This window comes from Cygnus atratus, chromosome 18 (assembly GCF_013377495.2).
Source record: "Cygnus atratus isolate AKBS03 ecotype Queensland, Australia chromosome 18, CAtr_DNAZoo_HiC_assembly, whole genome shotgun sequence".
Lineage (NCBI taxonomy): Eukaryota > Metazoa > Chordata > Aves > Anseriformes > Anatidae > Cygnus > Cygnus atratus.
In genome coordinates, this window is record NC_066379.1 from 3,955,068 (window position 1) to 3,974,712 (window position 19,645).

Sequence of the window (19,645 nt, forward strand, 5' to 3'; positions counted from 1 at the left end):
TGAGGGGAGGCTGCAGTACCTTGTTCAGCCCGGAGCAGAGGAGGCCGAGGGGAGGCCTCATGGCGGCCCGCAGCTCCCTCACAAGGGGAGCAGAGGGGCAGGCGCTGAGCTCTGCTCTCTGGGGACAAGCGACAAGACCCGAGGGAACGGCGTGGAGCTGGGACAGGGGAGGGTCAGGCCGGGGGTTAGAGAAAGGTTCTGCGCCCAGAGGTGCTCGGGCACTGGGACAGGCTGCCCAGGGCCGCGGTCTACTATCACAGGAGAAGTATCTTTACTGCTCCTTGCCACCCGTTGTTTTGCATTTTAACTGCATATAGTAAACCTCAGGATAACCACTCAACCACATGGATTGATTGGCTTTACCAGCAACATCCTTCTTCCCAGATAAGAGAACACTTTAAAGCCACTAAATGCTTCTGTACCTTCAACAATTCAATGGATTATTTTAGAATCACGGAGAACATGTTACCGTGTCCTCTTACCCAGAAACTTGTTCCCTTTAAAGCAGTTTGAAGTGTCACTGTAGTCCAGAATGCTCCTAAGTAGCCAATGCAGTATTATTGTTACAGACTTACTATGTTTTCATGTAAATTCATTGAACAAGCACATATGTTGGAACAAAGCATACTGAAAGTTGAGTCAAACTTTTAGATGTAATGAGACGGAATCAGGACATGATTCAGTATCAATATTTATTAGGACAATTCATGGTCATGCTCCATTTGAACACAAAGCACCGAAATTTAGGTAGCTGAACATTATCCAAATATAATCCAGTTGAGACTGCTACGTATCGATATATGCAATATTCTAAGTGGTAGCATAGCTCCTATCTGTCCATCTTCTTTAACTGCAGTGGACAAACAAATACAAGGTTCTGTGGCTGAGGCAAACTTACTGGAAAAGGCATAGCAAAATTACTTTACAATGTGTATCCCCTGTTGTAGCAGTCACAGAACAAAATGCTATATAACCCAAGGTATCCAAATTCCCAATCCAAGATATCCAAATTGGTAATTCCAAATTAAAATTTCCAGTTACTCTCCCCCAATGCCTTCAATTTAGTCTTTTTCTAAAAATCATCTAGAGACAGATTGTCTCAGCACAACATTCAACCGCAAAGTAAAGCACCATGGCTGTCACCCCACAAGGAACTTGTCCCATTGCTGAAAACACAGCAGCAATGAAAATTATTAGTTGCCAAAAACTGCATCAGAAAACTAAATGGTGCTGTAGTTTCAGGAAGCGTGGCTAGAAACACATTGTCAACAATGACAGACTTGCCAAATGTAAATTTAAAAGCCAGAATTAAATCTTTGGCAAGTATTACACTATAGATAATCTGCACCAAGCTGTAAAAATTTCAGTGAAAGAAGAGGGAAGGGGAAGGACTAATTACAGTTAAGAATTTTTGATTTGTTTTAAACTGGCACTTCAAAGAAAAGGTAAAAAACATAAAATCAGTTTTACTCCAAAATTCTTATAAAACAAAAGCTGACCAAAAAAATTGGACAAGTATCAGACACTAAGTCATTAGTTATAATACATACATTCCACCTAGCCACTAGAAGCTGTTCAGTTAATGCCTTTGTCATCTTTAAAATAATATTGGGGCAGACAAATATTCTACTAGATTTATACATTGCTATCTCAATAGGTTACATCACTATGTAGATGGATGAAATGGTGGACTCAATTGAGAAAGTTCAAATTTTTATGCACTGAGCCACCTACTTCCCTTGCGGTGGGAGCACAGCATAGTATATTGGGGACAGACTTGTCACCTATTATCCCATTCCTAGGGTCTCCCACCAGCAGCGGAAGCAAGGCTCTCCAGTGCAACAGGCAAGCACAATGGCAGAAGAAAACATGTACAGCAGTACCACCTATTTTTCAAGTTGTACAAACAGTTCAAGGCTATCCCTTCAGAATAGGAAGGCAGCTCTTCTGAAGTTTAATGAAGATTTCATCAGAAAAGCAACAACTTTATCGTACCATTGCGTCCAGTATATGCACATAAAAAATAAGCGCACTATACAAAGAACAGAAGCAATATAATTTAAACATGCCATCAAGCTATAAACCATATATACATAGAAACATATGCCTATACAAACAGAACAAGACCACTTTATTACAAGGTACTTCTGTTGAAGTTTTTGGAGGAAATCATGACAGAAACAAAATGAGATCAAAGGGGATAGGTGTTGCCTCTAAAAGTAGTCTGTTCAGAAGTTTCATGCAACACCACCATCTGTATTCAACATTTAATAAAGTTTTAGCTGTACATAGATCTTCCCATGATTTCTGGACTCCCTTCCTGTACAGAGGTAGATTTCTGTAGATGTTCTGATATTGCACCACGTAAGTATAATGTTTTTATTAAAACAAGGAACAACTTACAAAGGCTAATTTATGGGTATAATCTCATTGTGTGCATTCAGGTAGCACAGTAATTGAATTCATGTGCACTTGATGAAAACAAGTCCCTCAAAGCGAAATATTTTATTTAGTTTGAAGTTCAATTATAAGCTGCAATTCTATTAACAGCTTCACATTCAGCTATCTCTTGTCATCAGGGTAACGTATTTAAGTCTCTCCCTCTATTCTTGAGCCTCTGATGTTTAGCCACTGCAAGCACTGGTGTTGCCTTTACTAATGCCTTCATCCCATCCACTGCGTTCAAGTTAAATGCTGATTTCAAACAGAGAAAGGTTTTTGCAGTATTAGAACTTACGCACACAAGCAGTTGCAATACCAGGAAATTTACAAGAAGATGCATTCAAACACTTCTTGAAATGACTAATGAAGCCCATCCACACTTTCAGAATGGAAAACAATCTGAAACTGTGCTAGCTTCAAAAAGGCCATTAATCAAGAATACAATGCTACTATGAAAATCTGAAGACATTTGGCAATAGTTTCTTTTTTTTTGTCCATCACATTCTTCTACTACCCTCTCTGACAACTCATGAAGGTGCAAAAATGCTTGCATGCAAATACCACTTTAAGATGTTTGTTAAATTAAACCTCTATAGCATACCTAAAAAAACAGGGACACCACAATTAATGATGCCAATGTATAATAACTTGAGCTCACAAGCATTGCTAAGTAGTTTTTCAGAGGCACTCCATGAAGTTATTTTTACAGAAGTCTGTCAACATGGAGATAAGTGAAAAAGAACAATCTTGTATTCTGTGTACCAAAACATGAGAATAGAAGTGCTGTGAGTCTGGCTCAGCAAATCTAACAAAGTTGTACTACGCCCATGCTCACATGACAGTGCATGTGCATGTTTCACTTTCATAAAGATGCCAACGTAAGCAGCAGCAGTCTTCGTAGCTGCAAGTTTATGAGAAATCTTAAGAGGAAAGAAAAGTTCTCTTTTTGTACCAATCAACCAACTATTTGTAACTATTTTTAATGAAGGCTTGCATTGTAACCATTTAACATTAGTTTCCCAGATTCAGTTTATGTGAAGTGTCTTGTTCCTTACACAATTTTACATCAGTAAAGAATGGTGATTCTAGTTTGGAACTGAATAACGTTTCTTGAAATATTGATAGAAGGCATACATGAATTCATTACGCTTCTGCATATACACACTTGTCAAATTTTTTGTTGTTGTTGTTTTATGGGTTGTTTGTTGGTGGTGTTTTCATTAACAAAGCAAGTAAATCCCAAGTTACTATAATAACAACTGCAGTAATATTAAAATTCACGATGACTGTTCTCCCATGATGAAAGGGATTGCACACCTAGGAGTAGGAGTGCGATGATCTTGCCTTCTTGGGAAAGCCCATGTTGTGAAGTGAAGGGAACCCTCAATCTGGAGTAGCTTAATCAGGAATCACACTCCCTGCACCTGGCAGAAAGTGCTTACGTACCTTTCAAGATCACATTTTTGAACAAAGAAGTTCATTATACACAGGAGAGAACATACAGTAAGAGTTAACAGACAATGGCAGGAACCAGGGCTTTTGGAGACTTCTCTTTTTGTTTTTAAAAAGCAATGGTTCTTCACAACTAAGAATCCACAACTAGGAAAGCGTCTCATTCATACACTCGGCTAGTGCATAGCATCTGCGATTGCATAGAATGTTTCCAGTGCTGAATCATTAACTAACCTAAGCAAATCCTTTCAAAGTTTGATTGGTTACCACTTGATATCCAGACCGCTTGCCGTTTGATTTACTGCACTGTATTTGGTGTGCAAAGTTTCCTGGACCTTCCTGGAGTCCATGCCTTCTAGCCAGTCCTGGTACACCTTTTGTACATACACATTGGTTTCTGGAAGTCTAACGGGTATTGCAGCATACACTTCTTCCATCTGGTTAAGCAGAGCTTTATCTGGCTTCCCATCTTCAGTTTGGGCCTGGCCTTTTCCATTTAGGCACCCTTAAAAAAAAAAAAAAAGAGACAGTGATGAAGATTTGATACAAAGAGAAATTTGGAAACTTCCTGTAGATAGTATGAAAAAAAAAAGTTGTTTCTTTACAAAAACTAACCTCCCCCATTCTGTTCAAATTTGTATTTCCCTGAAGTGACTCCAGTATCAACATCTTTATGTAAGTGAAGTTTCTATATCAACAATCTTTCTCTGCCTTCTCTGTGGTTTTATGATCTTAATTATGTTCCTTGTCTTTTCTTGCCCTTGACAACTACCATTTCAGAGCACTTCCTCTGAGGTTTGAAATAATCATAGGAGTCATGCTGTCATTTATTTATAGGTCATTAGAGAGCAAATAATGTTGTGGTTAATTTTAGAAAATCTAATCAATTTCTGAGCTAATCCTGTACATGTGTAATTGGTGTTCTAGACCAGTCACTAAATATTAAGCATTTTAGATTAAGAAGAGAATTAAGAAGGAATGAAACAGTGCCTGCCAAGACAACCTTCCTTTGAGATTCAAGGTTTGTCTGCAAAATGACTGCGGATCCACTAACATTCTTACCTCCTGGGCAGGCAAGGACTTCTACGAAGTGGTATAAAAACTTTCCTTTTTTCAACTTCAGAACCATGTTTTGAATATTTCTAAAGCCATAAGCTGCTGCGAAACGCAACACCGTCTCACCATCCTTTTCAAGGGTAACTTCCTGAAAGTCCTTGTTCCTGTGAAGATACACAGATAAGGTTTTAAATCCCTGCATTACCAAAGGGATGATCCAGCTGTGTCAGTTTGTATTCAGATGCTTAACATGTAACAGAAATCTTGAGTAAAATAGAAGGTGGAGTGAAATTTTCAGGATAGTACTATACTTAATTTCTCAGGGCAAGTAAGTTATTAATAGAATGAAAGCTAGCAGGAGCTATTTTAAAGCAACAGATTTACTTATCCATAATATATAACTGCCTATCAGTGAAAGACCCAGGTTAGTAATAACTCTGTCAGGGTTCACTGTAGTGCTAACCAGTCCATCCTACATAACAGGGATACAAAACTGACTTACTTTAATGCTTTGTAGGTGATTTCTTTGACATCCATGCCAAAAAGCTCCTTCGCAGCATGTTTGAAAATGTGCTCCAGGTAACCATCAGATCTCTTCCCATCATGCCTTACTACGTCTCCCTCCTTTATTTCACCAAACCTTAGTAAACAATAGAAAGGTCAACTCCTAAATTTCATTCCTTCACTTCAAGCAAGTATATTTTTTCCTTCTCTCCATCCCCCCCAAAAAAGGTTTCACAGCAGTGAGACCATAGTCGCTTTTTTATTATTATTATTATTTTTTAATTCAACCCTTTAAGGACAGCAGTAAGATGTTGGGAAAAATAAAAGAAGAACAGTAAGAGGATGCAAGGCTCCCCATGTTCAGAAACCTTCAAAAACAGTAATTTACAGAAATCACATTTGGCAGTCTAAAGACTTAGTTAACAGCCATCCATTGCTCAGAAGACATTTTTGGGGAAAAAAGATCACAGCCAAAAAGTAAGCACAAAAATATTTTATCAACTTTGACACAAAGAATTCTTAGCCTAGGAGAACATAAGAGTACTTCAGAAGTTACAAGCCTTTCTGATGATTTGTCTGCTCCTGCAGAGCTGTTTGTCAGTCTAGCATTATGCCATTAAAATAGCTCACAATCAGTGCAGTTGCCACCATGCTAGAGCACTGCAGCTTTAAGGTAAAGTGCCACACTATAGTGAGCAAAGAAAATTACTAACATCATAACTAACGGACATAGCATCCCTCTGTTCCCCAGGTAAAAACAAAGCACTGATGAGCACAACCGGCTGTAGCATAAACTGTACTGGGATGCACGCTGGCAAGAGCCAAAGACTGCACCTCTCCAGGCTCATGTTCCTTCTTGGAAATGGAAAAATCTATAAGGGTGTGTGGCAATGCTAGTTTCAGGAAGGAATGTTGTTCTTCAGATTAATGAATAGACAGATTGCATCCTTTGCTCTTACATGCAAAAGCCTCTCCAGTTGTAATTTAATTTGCCTTCCTCCCTTTCCTGAGGTCTATACAGTGCTCCCTCTTGCTTGAGCAGTCCAAACATAGCATCCAAGCAGGAAAGCAAAGGGAAAATTACCCCAACAAAAACCTAACTAAAAAAAAGTGGAAGTTGTAATTCTGACAGAGAAGTATTTTTATCACTAAAGAGCTAAGTTTATATATGTAGTATTCCCCTCTATGCCATGCCACTATATTTATTGAAGTACTCCAACTTCAATTTGATAACCTTGGGTCATTTTGCTATGTGATATGGTCTCCTAATTTTAGCCAAATCCTCTTTGTTAGCATTCACCAGATACAAAAGCAAGTTGAAAACTGCACCGAGTTACTTTGTTCACAATAGTTTTTTAATACCAAGTACTTTACCACAAATTGGTGCTGTGCTAGAACTTGTTTTAAAGAAGAAGAGTTCTATTTATGTACATTTCTCTGCAGAAATCTGCTTTTAAGACCCAAGGAGAGCAAAATGTGATCAGGTTTCACAGCTTTAAACAGTATCATCAGATTAGTCATTTTTAAAACAAACACTATTCCCCAACATACACGGATGCAGTAATACGGGCATATTCTGTAATATTCTGGTTAAGAGTTTGCTCTTTCATTGGACATGTTGATTATGAAAGAAATGATTACCTCTATGTGATTATGTCTGTAAAAACTGTACTTATCTAATTCTTATTCTGTGTAGCAGCTTCTACTGGAAGTAATCAGAGCTATCCTACAACCACAGCCCTGAAACTGTTACCACTGTACAACTTCATTTCACCAGTCTAGACTAGATCTACGCAGGACACTAACTGCAAGGATATTTTTATTTTTATTTTTTATTTTTAATTTCCAAAGCTTTCCATTCTGTGCAAGAAAGCACGTTTATTGCTCTACCACCACCACTCTGGAAAGATACCAAGTAACGTTTGTCACACTTGAACAAAGATCACTGAGCACTGAAACCAGCCTTTGTAGCTAAGCCTGAGGAATAAAACAACATGCATGCTGCTTTCAGAGCTAGTCATACCCATAAAAAAAAAAAACTCTCTTCAAATCTTTTGTTATTTTCATCTACTACACTTCACCTTAAAGCATGTTTCAACTTTATCTAATCTTGAAAAAAGTGAGTTGCCCTGTTTAGGATAAAACTGAATTACCATCGTCCTGAAAGGGTGCTATTTCAAACAATTCTCCATGAACATACTATGGGAAAGTGGAAATTTACTGTCAAAGTGCTGCTCTGATTGAAAGGGAAGCACAGAACAGATGGCCAGCCCATGAGGCAGCCCAGCATCCTGGTGAGGCCAGACAGCTGGAAGGGGGCAGACAAGACTGTTAGCTTTATATGTACTCAAGGAATGGAGAGCACTGAATGGAGTCAACACCCTCAGTCACACTTAACTAGCAAGTCACAAACTTGATATAGTCAAATCTAGTATTACAGCACTGCAATATAAACGAAGAGCTAAACAAATCTTCAAAAATCAAATTTTAAAAACAGTTTTTACAAGTTTTTGAAAGGATGAGGCTTTAATATATTCAGGCTTTGATGCTGGCTTTTTTGCTTTAGCAAGAAAAAACATTCTTTTAAGTTTTACCTTTATGTTGAACACACAAAGGTTTTGTCAGTTGTCATCAAAATAAGGAAGCAATCCACAACAAAGCTACTTACAAACTATCCACAGCTACTTCAGCCATATCTTTCATAGACACATTTTTCTGTTCCATTATTTGCACAATTTCACCTGTAGGAAAACATAGGACATTTTACTTACAACACAAAGCAAAATGCATGTGCTATGCGTTTAAGAGATCGACATCCCAACACCTCCACGTGCTTAGAGACACAACCTCCACTTCCTGGAGTCAGTTACCTCCAATAACTCAGAAGTCTGATACATTGAGCCCTGAAGAAAAGGGCCTTCAGCTTGCTCCAAACTTTGCATAATGCTATTTAGCCTTTCTGTTGAGTAAAGTTTAGAAGAAGTGAAGTAGTTGTTTCTACTCCGCAGGGAAAAAGGAGGATATATTGTTTGGACATTAAGCCTAAAGACAAGGGCCACAACAAAAAGTCACTGGTGTCATGCAGTGGTAATAATCCCAGTACATATATGACCATACATAAGCAAGACAAAGATTTGTAACATGGATTTGCATAGCTCTTACTTTTCTTAAGGGGATAACAAAAATAAGTATCTGAATCCTGAACATGAACTTAAAAGGAATTTTTTTTGGTTTTGCCTTCCACATACAATATCACTGCTACCAGTAGCACAAAAAAACTGTACTTATTTGTAAAGCAGAAGCCCACCGTACAATTAAAACAGACTTTGGAAAAAAAAAAAAAAGCATGGCATAAAAATTGGAGATTCATGTACATCTTTACAAATAGTAAGTTTAAAGAAGATTTAACCTGATGTTAGAACACAATCAACTTCTTGTGAATTATACAAGGCAGTGTAGAAATCTTCCCGCAAGGCTTCCAGTTTCTTGTCATAACAAGGCGCCACAATTACATGGAAAATTTTATCTGGAGACAAGTTCTGCACAATAGAGAAGAGAGCACATGTTAACTCCATGAAGAGCAAAAGACAGGTTGAAGGATGACAAAGATAAAAATAACACCACACGTTCCATTCAGGTAATATTAGAAATCAATCTGTAGCAATAAATTTGAAGACTGCAGCACACATGACATGGTTTGCCAGAAGTCAAAAGCAGGAGCAAACACATCTGAAGTCAGTCTTCCATCTGAAACTTCTACTTATTCCTTCAAACTACATGATGTGTCACTTTTGTAGCTTTCGACTGCCTTAGAAAGCGAGCGCAAGTCAGGATGTCTGAATTCTGTTTTCTAGCTCTGTCACTCACTCACTCACTTTCAGCCACAAGTCCATCAGTATTTCTCTATTTATGGGAAACAGCAATATTTTTCTATATAATCTGAATGTAGTTAACTAATGTATGATATGTACAAAGAACAGCAACTTTTTCAACATAAAAAATTGCGAAGATAAAAAGGTTAGTTTCTAGCATACAATGCTTTTTATTGATTCTGGATAACCCAGGAATTTCTACAGTGCTCTCCTCTACTCCTGTTTTGACTTCTACAGAACTACACAGGCAGTATATAACAAGGATCTCTTTAGCAACTCTGGATTTAACTTCATCTGTTAGTATCTAAATCGATGTTGCACTGGGAGCACAAGGATTGCCACCAGCTCACAATATAAGGTTCTTTGTACATTGTTCTTACCATGGACGCTTACTTGTATGGCAGCAGAGCAGCATTTATTCTTCAAGTGAAGGACAAAATTCAGGAAGATGCTTAGAATACACCAAAATCTACATTTCCGTATTAAAACATAGTAGCCCATCTTTTTGGAAGAGTATAATGGTAAAAATAAGGCAGAATTACTTACCTGCTGCCTGGCAAAGTAGCCCTTCACCAGGGAGCCCATGATCTGCTGTGGAGACTTTGCAGTGCAAATGTGGGAGGTCACAAGATTGGTGAGTACTCTCTCAGCATACCGGATCCAACCTACAATGACAGGAATCACAGTTAAGACACTGAAGTAGCACATAAGCATGGTAAGGTGACAGTAGTTATAGCAAAGTTGTTAGAAATGAAAAGACTTTCACAGTAGCTAGAACATTCCTGCTTTGAAAATGGAGTTCACGTATGCCGGAATCCCCCACCTTAGGAACTGCAGGAAACCTCAAGGCTTTGTTAACAGTGCTTTACAACTGGATACCTGTAATCCACTGTGTCATTAATTTGAAACCTAGAAACCACTATAAATTGCATGATCTATTACATCCTTTCTAATGCATGGATTTAACAAAGCAGGAAGAACAAGATCCCAGCTAACAAAGAGTAAGCTGACTTCCTAGTCCTTAGGTCTTGGATCAATGGATACTCCAACAAATGTACTCCGTTCAGTTGCTTAGCTGTAACCTTCTCTTTCCTGAGATTTAACAACCACACATCCAGCTTGCCTCATCTAGAACAGAAGAGTCACATGAAAGCATTATCACAAGATGCACATGGATTAAACCTAGGAAAAATGGCTTCTTTTACTATTGTTAGAGTATCTACACCTTCTTTAGAACCACCTCCCTGTACACAAAGCAGTTAACTGGTGTCTCTTTGTATCCAACATCCAGTCTTAGTTACTCAAGACTCCTTGTCCTCTTCACCAAGCTCCTTCAGCATTTCAGCTATGACAGGGTATTTATATTTACACCACCCCTGATATCCACAGCGGTTCTAGTATCCCCCACTTTACAAAACACAAACTGAAAAGAGAGGGGATTAAGGTATCCAGGGTGTGTGATTCTTACTATGGCACTGTAACTTTTACTGAAAGCAACAGCCCAGCATCTTTTACAATGAGGACTTAATTCAGAATTTTTGCTTCACCCATATGAACTGTAGATCTAAATTGTGCAGAAGTGTTTAACGCAGCCTTCTAGGGAATTTTGTTGCTTTTGGTGCTAAGAAAGAGTAAAAACATTTCTTGCTTCAGCCTTTTATCTTTAAGTAGATCAGTGTTTACATAAAAGAAAAACTGCTGCAAAGTACACAGTGCCCAGGAAAGGGAATACTTGTAGTTTAATTCTTAAGCTTGAAGACGGTGCCAGGTATTTGTACGTAAGTGCAAGTCAGAACACTGCCACAAAGGCCAGTAACAGCACAACTGGAACTCAAGTGGTATTCAGATATCCTAGTCGCAAACTGTAAGGAAATTTCACTAAATTCCAAGGGACTTCTGGCAGATATCACCCCAAGCAATTTCTTAAATTCTTTTCTTCCAGTAGACAGAACAAGTGTACAGTAGTTCCCGCTGCACAGTGAGCATTAGTCATTGTTTAATTATACAAGCAGCCTTGAATGAGCAGCGCAAGGCATTTATCTGTACTTCGCATACGTGCCGTTTCTGCCTACTCATCAGCGGGGCTGAATTCCAGAGCCACAGTTACAGGAGGCGTAAGATACCCAGTTCTTCTATCAGTGTCCATCTGTAACCACAGAGGCCTGCACCCTTCAGGAATTCATTCAGATTCTAAACCACTTGCTGGCTTATGTTAGTATCAAAGAACAAAAAGAAGCCCCTACAAATCACCGTATAAATGCTTACAGATCCCCTTCAGAACATGTTATTTTTAGTGGTTTATCATAAGGATGTCAGAGAGACATATGCCATAAATATTTATGCATCAGTATAAAGTACAGAACAACTAGGTAGAAAATATTCACTACTTTAAAACCCCATTCCTGTAAAAGGAAATTAATTTAGTTGACTGGAACAACAGCATTTCAATCCCCAGCAATTACGGTCTTCCTGCATATGCTACAAGCCTGCCCCACTGACTTGTTTTAGTAGTTCAGAGGTTAACAATGCATTAAAAATACTGCCTGGTTCCCAGAGCAAGTGCTTCACATTGCTTAACCATTTGGTAAATGAAGAAACAACTGATTATTTCTGGAGTATTATGCAAAAAAAATCACTAGAGCAGTTACACTGTTGCATTTTGGGCAAGAAACAAACAAACAAAAATTCTCACTTTACCAGAACAGCAGGAGGAGGTAAGAACAATTTAGGCAGAGACAATTAAATGCCCCTTGATCAGGTTTTGGGATTATACCAGCTATGCTCTTTTACTCAGGGTATATATTACAATGCACACCACTATTGCAGAGGGTGGTGTTTTAATCTGTGGAGTTATACCCAAAGATAAATAAAAGTAAAGCAGAAATATTTGAGTTCATGTTGACCTTGACCTACAGAGCTATATAAAAACATTTTTGTGATGAGCACACCCAGTAAACAAAGTATCTGTGACAGATTTATGTCATCTAGGGACAGAGAGGGGAAGGAGAATGAAGAAGAGAAAATGCACCCAGACAAATTCATAAAACACAGTAAACAACCTTACTTTAGATGACTGGACAAACTTCTTCTGTAATTGCTGTCAAAGGGAAGGAAATGCTGCACACTTTCAGAATGGGTTTACAGTGGTATTTCAGTTCACTTTTCCAGAAATGGAAATCACCCATGCCTCTACATCCACAGCACAGAGCTAACACCATAACTTGCAATGAAGACAGAAACAATCTTTTGTAGAACAGATAAGGATGAGAAAAGTGTTCCAGCAACTGTGTTAATGTATTTCTAGTGAGAGAAGCAAATAATCTTAACTCTGTTTCTAGATGCAGAAAATTAAAATTATCTCAGAGGAAGTTCTAAAAGAAACCCACAGGTTTTGAATTTTAAATAACGCACAAGTCAAAGCTGATTAAATGGGGTGGTTTCAACTTGGCAGGTTTTGCACTTGCAAAAGAGCAACATATAGTACGTCTGTTTCTGAAGATACCAGATAACACTAAGATAACACTAACAGAAAGAAGCAGAAACTTTTCCCTCTGACATATACACAGTTCCTAAAGCATAACCCAGATACTTCCACTAGAGAACACACAGAATAAACAAGAGTACAAGTATAATTTAAGTATCAGTATTTAAAATTTAAATAGATGACAGGAGCAGATTCTGGAAGCCACTGAATACATACTCTCACTCTTAACTGTAACTTTTTTTTTTTTTTAAAGAATGCAATCCACATAAATTATTTCCAAGTTAGTACTATTTTTATATTTTTCTTAGAAAGCCTTTTGAAAATCAACACGAGTGTTGATTTTCAACACCCAGCTAGGGTGGAGCTGGCAAGGGGCGTTAGGCAAAGGAGTTACTTCTGCCCCTTTTTTGATACTTGTTTTTAGGAATATTATTTATCAGAGTTGGGAACTGACAGAACAATGTGCTAACAAATGCGCAAGAAGTAAACAGTAAGTGAATGTACTGCATCTTTTCAGTTGTGATAAATGCACATTCCTTTTGTAACAGAACAAGTTCTCATGCAAAATTCTCAGAAGAGGGTCACATGGCAAGTGGGAGTTATTTTGTAAATGTTAGACATAACTGTCTCAGTCATTAGAAGTAACATCACTTGCTGAAGTGAAAAGTTCAAGACTTTGCTTAAGATAATGGAGGTTATGGTTTAATTACAGCAGTTAGCAAAATTCCTTAAAGATTCTTTTCAATAAAAACCACCATGTTAAACTTTGTGGTCCAGGCATACAAGCAGCAGCCACCAACTCCTCAATCGTAATTTCAGTTGTGATAAATTTCTCCTAGGGCTTTACATGAAGCGCTAAAAACCTCAGTTCTTCTGTACCTCAGGTTCATTATCCAGACATTACTATGTAATGTATGCTTCTTCTATAGCAGTGACGGGAAATACAACAGGTTAATAAACACCATGTATCAATACTAGCACAGGAAATCAGTAGTTCAGGTTCCTTGTATTATTATCAGAAGCTCTAGAGTACCAGCAAGGTTCATTTTTTGAAGAGCAACAACAGGATTTACACTCCCCACCTTTTACAAAGGTGCAACAGGAAACAACTGCAAGACGCAGACAGGACGTTTACTGCAACTTTTGTAGCTGACTGCGCAAGGGCCTACACTGAATTAGCAACTACCTTATCCAACACGAGCACACCCATTCCTTGTCGGCATGGCTCACATTTATGTGGCTGTGATAGCTAATCACACGTGGGAAAGCTCATTGGTAACTCTTCCAACAGCCCATGAAAAACAGATGAAAGCACCCTTAATTCCTTGGTGGAAAAAGGTTGGAGAAATCAGTTCTCACCAGGGCAAGCAGAGGCAAACATTGGTAAGGCATGCTCCTCCTGGTTCCTCCGTTGATACCGCTGCACAAATTCCCTCTGGCTCTCCAGGATACTGAAATCAGCAGCTATAGTGGTGTCGAATACATAATGCACCCCTATGAAATACAATAGTAAAGAAAAGTGAATGAGTAGAATGTTTTCCATCTCACACAAATCCTTCCAAATCCTAGGTCTACAGGAAATCTTGGAAGATCAATGGAAATATTCTCTACTCTCTACAAAAATTTCACAATTAGTACAGTCAAAAACAAAAGCTGTACGCTGAAAAGCTATCTTCTGTGTCATGAATTGAAAAAGACCACCAACTTGCTAACTCTGACTAGCGACACTTCAAATAGCTGTCAGCTTCCTTATGGCAAGCTTTTCATTCAGGAAATATTTGCTTTTTGTTTGTCCAATTGCATAGGATCTCAAGACCCCAGGGCTATATGCAGTGACTCTTGAGAATGAGCATTCTTTACAAAACGTGAAGTGACTTCTTATCCACAAAAAAACCAACATGTATCCTGCTAAGAGGCATATCTTCCTCTGCTTAAGTTGTCTGCAAAGGTACATGAGCATATCAGCAACACAGCAGAGACCTTCCATCTGCTTGTTTAGCAACATACTCCCTATACACCTACATAATATCGAGCACGTCCCTGCAGCAAGTGAGGCAAAGATAAATAACGTATTCTAAGAAAACTGGGGCCCACCAGAACTTGGCTCTCTTTTTGGATGCAGAAAATAATATACCGGGTACACACATGCATAAAAAAAACCCCTGAAAAATAAAAAAAATATAAGGCAGGAAACAATTCACGGATTTATTACTGTCCTTCTTCTTCCTCCCTCAAGCACATTAAAGAAGAAAACCCTTAGTTTTTTCAAATTAAACTTTGTATATACAGTATAAAGAACAAAGTAAATACAGCTTTAACATAAAATAAGCAGATACAAGTTTTTGTGAGTCACTTGAAAATACTTGAAAAAACACCTGATAATATTCTAGAGATTCATGTCAAAGGGCTGGTAGGCACTTCGGATAAGAATCCCCCTCCCCCTAAGTTAGAAAACAAGGGAGAAATCTTATTGAAGCTCACAGCCAAATCCTCCCTGATTTCTTCATAGTGAACATTTCAAAGACGGCTCTATAGCGTCCTTCTGTTCTCTGACCTTTACTATCAACACAGTCATGCTTCAAATCTATTCCTGAAACCAGTGTATGTCACACTGGTGCACGGTCACTAATATCACCGAGTACACATTTCAAACTCACCTCTAAACTAAATTGTGCTTTATGACTGCATAACAAACAGTTCTGCTGAGGAAGCAAAAACAGAAAATAACCTTCCCTTTCTGCTCCACCGTAACAACCCCAAACTTACCGAGACTTTTGAGGAAACCACAGAGTCTCCTGGCTGCATCATTCACAGAGAGATTGAATTTAGCAGCAAAATAAGGCAATGACTGAGGGCATATAGACACTGCCAACACTTTGTGTTTTGAGGTATCACATTTCTGGTAAACAAAACAAAAAAAAACACAAAGGAAACAAGGTGGGTAATTACAAAAGGGTAATGCTCCCTCCTTTCCCTCCCTTTTCTACTCCTGGAGTTACTCCTCAGTGTCCTATGCTTCAGCAGGCCTTATTATGAAAACCCCTATGAAACAACGATCACGTTTCTTGAGGGCAGGACAGGATGTTCTTCTGATCCTGTCAGTGTTTATCTCTAATCATCCGTAGACGTTGCTTTTGTATGACTCAGGGAAATCCATCTGTCCCAAGACAATTCTGTAGTTGGTCTCGTAACGGCATAAAGAAATTTAAGAGACATTCAGCACCTATCAAGTGTTCATTCCTACCAGAATCTAGTACTGACAAGTGAGGAAAAAAAGCAGAATGTTTAAATACTAAAATAAATGAACTAGTGTTTCCAGGAGCATGGGCATTCAAAGTTACAAATTCAACCCAGCAAATTACAGATCTGAACCTTTGTTCAGGCTCCCATTCCCTATCACTGAAGAAATTGAGAGGAAACCGGCAAGACAGGATCCTTAACAAACCAGCATTTGTGAGCACTGAAGAACCCTTTGAAAATACAAACAGTGGTGTGCAACTGTAAAGCTCAGATGACTCTAACATTTATTTGAGGATGAACCTTGTGGTTTCGTTGAGATGTTGTCCAGATCAGTGGAACACTTGAAAGAGAAACCAGGACTATGCTACAGACAAGTCTCACCCTGTAAAAGGTTAGAGACCATAGTTTGTTCTTAGACACCCTAAATACTGTATAATGACCCTGCAAGCACCTCGCTTGCTTATAAGGTAACCCGTCTGCCTCTCAATTAGACCCTATGTGACCTGAAAGGGTTGTATCACTCCCGCCCCCCCTTTCTTCTCTCTTTCGCTTGTGTACACTAGTATCATGTTATGTGGAGAGTTAAACTAGTTCTAAGAAAACTAAATTACTACGTAACGATCATCTTATTTACAACACTTATGTACAGATTAAGAAAAGACCAGCATTAATTCTAATAGCTTTTCATGACCAAGTAAGGACACAGAAGACTTGAATGGAACTGAATTCAATCAGGATCAAGATCTAAAAATCTGAACACCATACATAGCAGTTACATTCCAGGGAATACAGATCTCAGCAGAAAACAGCAATTCTTTGCTAAGAATTGAGGGCTACAATTTTTGTTCCAAACATAGACAGCTCAAAAATATATTAAAAACAATTCTACTTCCAAAAATTAGTCTTGATAACTTTGTATTATGCGGATACATTGGCATATGAAACCCCCAGAACAGTGCTAGTAACTATGGTGTGAATATTTATAAACAATGAACCTCAGACCTATTTGATGTTAAGAGTAATAATGAAATTATGTTTTCCAAAAATCTTATTTCAGCAAGTGCAATAACTTTCTTCATTTACGGCCAGTGATGTAATCTTGCATCTCTACTGCAAAATTATGTTAAGTACTTCTACTGTTCATCTTGCCTTAAGTTTTCATTCCTCTTTGGACAAAGTACATCCTGACAGATCTTCATATTAACTGCCTTGGGAAATTAAGTTCTTAGTCATTCTGTAATCTCTTCCCCTCCTCACAGAAAACAGTGCATTATTGTTTGTGTCGTTTTACCTTATTAAGGTTGAGTATACGAAAGAGCTCCTTCTGATTCTGTTGGAAAACTCTGGCTCCTTCTTCTGATGTCATACAATTGTCACATGCTAAGCAGTCGCTAAGGAGTATTTTAGCATTAGCCAATGCATGAAACTCATTTTTCTGTAAAAAAAGATAAAAATACATAAATATTTAATAATGATCAACCAATTTTCAAGATCTCTGCAATGACCCAGATAAAAAGCAGATCTGCTTCTCACTGTTTTATTTAAAACAAGACCACCATGACACTGGCATAACATTAAAGATTTTTTAGAAGTAGTCAAAGTTATTTGTTCAATCCTTCTTCATGGTTCTGCTCCATTATTACTGTGAAACTGCAAAACGTTTAAGTGTAAACACATCGCTCTAAATTTAGCCCTGAAGTACATGTTGTAGTAACCAGATTTGCACTGAATTTCAGAGTTGACAGTAACCAACAATTTAGCAAGCAAGTCAGAAAACTTTCATTTGAACTATTAAGCCGCTTTAATAGCCAGATGCCTCTATCACCAAGACGGCTTAGGCTTTTACCTCTAGGTAAAACAAACAGAAGGCAGTCCTACAGTTACATTGACCATTTACTGCAAAGTAACAGTTCTAGATTTCTGGCTAAAATACAATTGGCAGCTCAACTGTGGGGGAAAAAATGAATACTTGGATGGAAGTGCAAGATAACCAAGCTACTTGTGGAAAAAAACAATAATTAATTCCTTCAATTAAGAACCTATTCCCAGGGAGACAGTTACCTCTTGAAAAACAGTATGTGACACAAGTTTGTCCTATATAAAAGAAATAATACATTTGTGCACTTGAACAGGCAAAATCCCACTTTTTTCCTTCTAAGCCCTGTCCCCATCATGAAGAATTGAGGTAAGATTTTGACACACAATTTAAAAACAACAACAACACATTTAATTATTCTTTGTGCTTGCAGACCAAGGGATTTTTACTTCATCTTTTGAAAAGGTTCTTGATTCTCATGTTATGGACACATACAGACAGAGTCATAACTGATATAGTGTTATATCCAGCACTTGGAAGTTCTCTGTTTGGAACCTCTGCCCTTGGGGCGCATCACAAGACAAGAACAAAAAGAAGCACATGGTACAATTTTTAGAAGGAACATTACCTCTTCAAAGCCATCATTAGAACTCAATGCATCAACAGATGCACTTTGCGAATCATCATTTTTCTGTTTTTTACTGCATTCCTGAAACAAAACAGAAGACGTATTACGCAAAATACGTCCATCAATATCGTTACAGAACTATTTGGATAGTTAAAAACTCCTTTAGCTCATTTACAGGTTTTGACAGTACGAGAGCTGCACCTTTATAGTCAAGGCTTTATTTTCAAAGCGCATCGGATACAATTAAATAATTCCTCAGAAATTCCCTTGATCGGTTTCACAGTTCTCAGCGATTACTATTATTTTGAACCCCGAGGGGAAGATCAAATAGGACGCCGAGAAGCCAGAGACACACATCGCGAGGTGACCGCCCCGAGAAACCCCAAAGAGGCAGCGCCACGACCCCGAACAACCCCAAACCACCCCGAACAACCCCGAAGAGCCCTAACAGGCAGCAGCACCACCCCGAGCAGCCCCAAAGAGCCCTGAGGGGCGGCCCCACCACCACCAGCCAGGCTTCCCGGGGGGCTCAGCCCGGGGGTGCCGCCGGGCCCGGGGACCTTAGGGCGCCGCCCGAGTCCCCCTGAGGTGCAGTCCCCGGGCGGGGGGGTCCCGCGGCCGCCCCGCTCACCTTTTTGGTGCAGTTCTCGCACTTCATTTGCGGTCCCTCCGGCGCCACCCGGCTCTCTTGCGGGACAGGAGCAGGTCGGTGAGGGCCCGGCCCGGCCCCGCCGCCCTTTGTCGCCGTGCCCGCCCCCTGCCCCTCGCACCGCCAGGCACCGGCCGCTCACGGATGGGGCGGCCGCGGTGCAGGGGAAGAAGCGGGCACCGTACCGTCCCGCCGCGCTCAATCGCGTCCCCGGCAAGGGCACGGGGCTGGGGCTGGGCAGCGCCTCACGGCCGCGTCGCCGCCGGGTTCCCGGCTGGGGCTGGGGCTGGGGCTGGAACTGGGGCCGCCGCCACCGCCTCCCCGCCCCCCCGCGCGGCGGGGCCCATTGTGGACCTGAGCCTCGGCACGTAGCCGCCGCCGCGCTCGCCCCCGCCGCCGCGCGGGCACGGGAGGGGCTAGGGGCGCGCATCACGCGCCAGGCGCGCGCCCACCACCCCCTCCCCGGCAGCTCCCGCCGTGAGGCGCCGCCGGGCCGGCAAGG

General features: G+C 39.8%; 1 protein-coding gene across 1 annotated transcript; it reads right to left on the reverse strand.

The window, feature by feature from the left end:
* Positions 1–680: 680 nt before the first annotated feature.
* NARF (nuclear prelamin A recognition factor) lies at positions 681–19,476 on the reverse strand. Its single transcript, XM_035561847.2, has 11 exons — positions 19,126–19,476; positions 18,495–18,575; positions 17,342–17,485; positions 15,577–15,709; positions 14,170–14,304; positions 9,873–9,991; positions 8,864–8,993; positions 8,123–8,195; positions 5,453–5,590; positions 4,957–5,114; positions 681–4,399 (listed from the first exon to the last, which is right to left on the reverse strand). Exons 1-11 carry the CDS (start codon positions 19,150–19,152, stop codon positions 4,158–4,160), a joined length of 1,380 nt encoding a protein of 459 aa, XP_035417740.1. The 5' UTR covers positions 19,153–19,476; the 3' UTR covers positions 681–4,157.
* Positions 19,477–19,645: the final 169 nt, after the last annotated feature.

What these genes read in the sequence shown, in the direction of transcription:
- NARF (XM_035561847.2), bottom strand. Translation starts at nt 19,152, where the DNA reads ATGAAGTGCGAGAACTGCACCAAAAAG. An exon ending in GCGAGAACTGCACCAAAAAG is followed by an intron (nt 18,576 to 19,125) that starts GTGAGCGGGGCG and finishes GTTTTGTTTCAG; the next exon opens with GAATGCAGTAAAAAACAGAA. An exon ending in GTTTGCCTCTGCTTGCCCTG is followed by an intron (nt 9,992 to 14,169) that starts GTGAGAACTGAT and finishes CTGTCATTGTAG; the next exon opens with GTTGGATCCGGTATGCTGAG.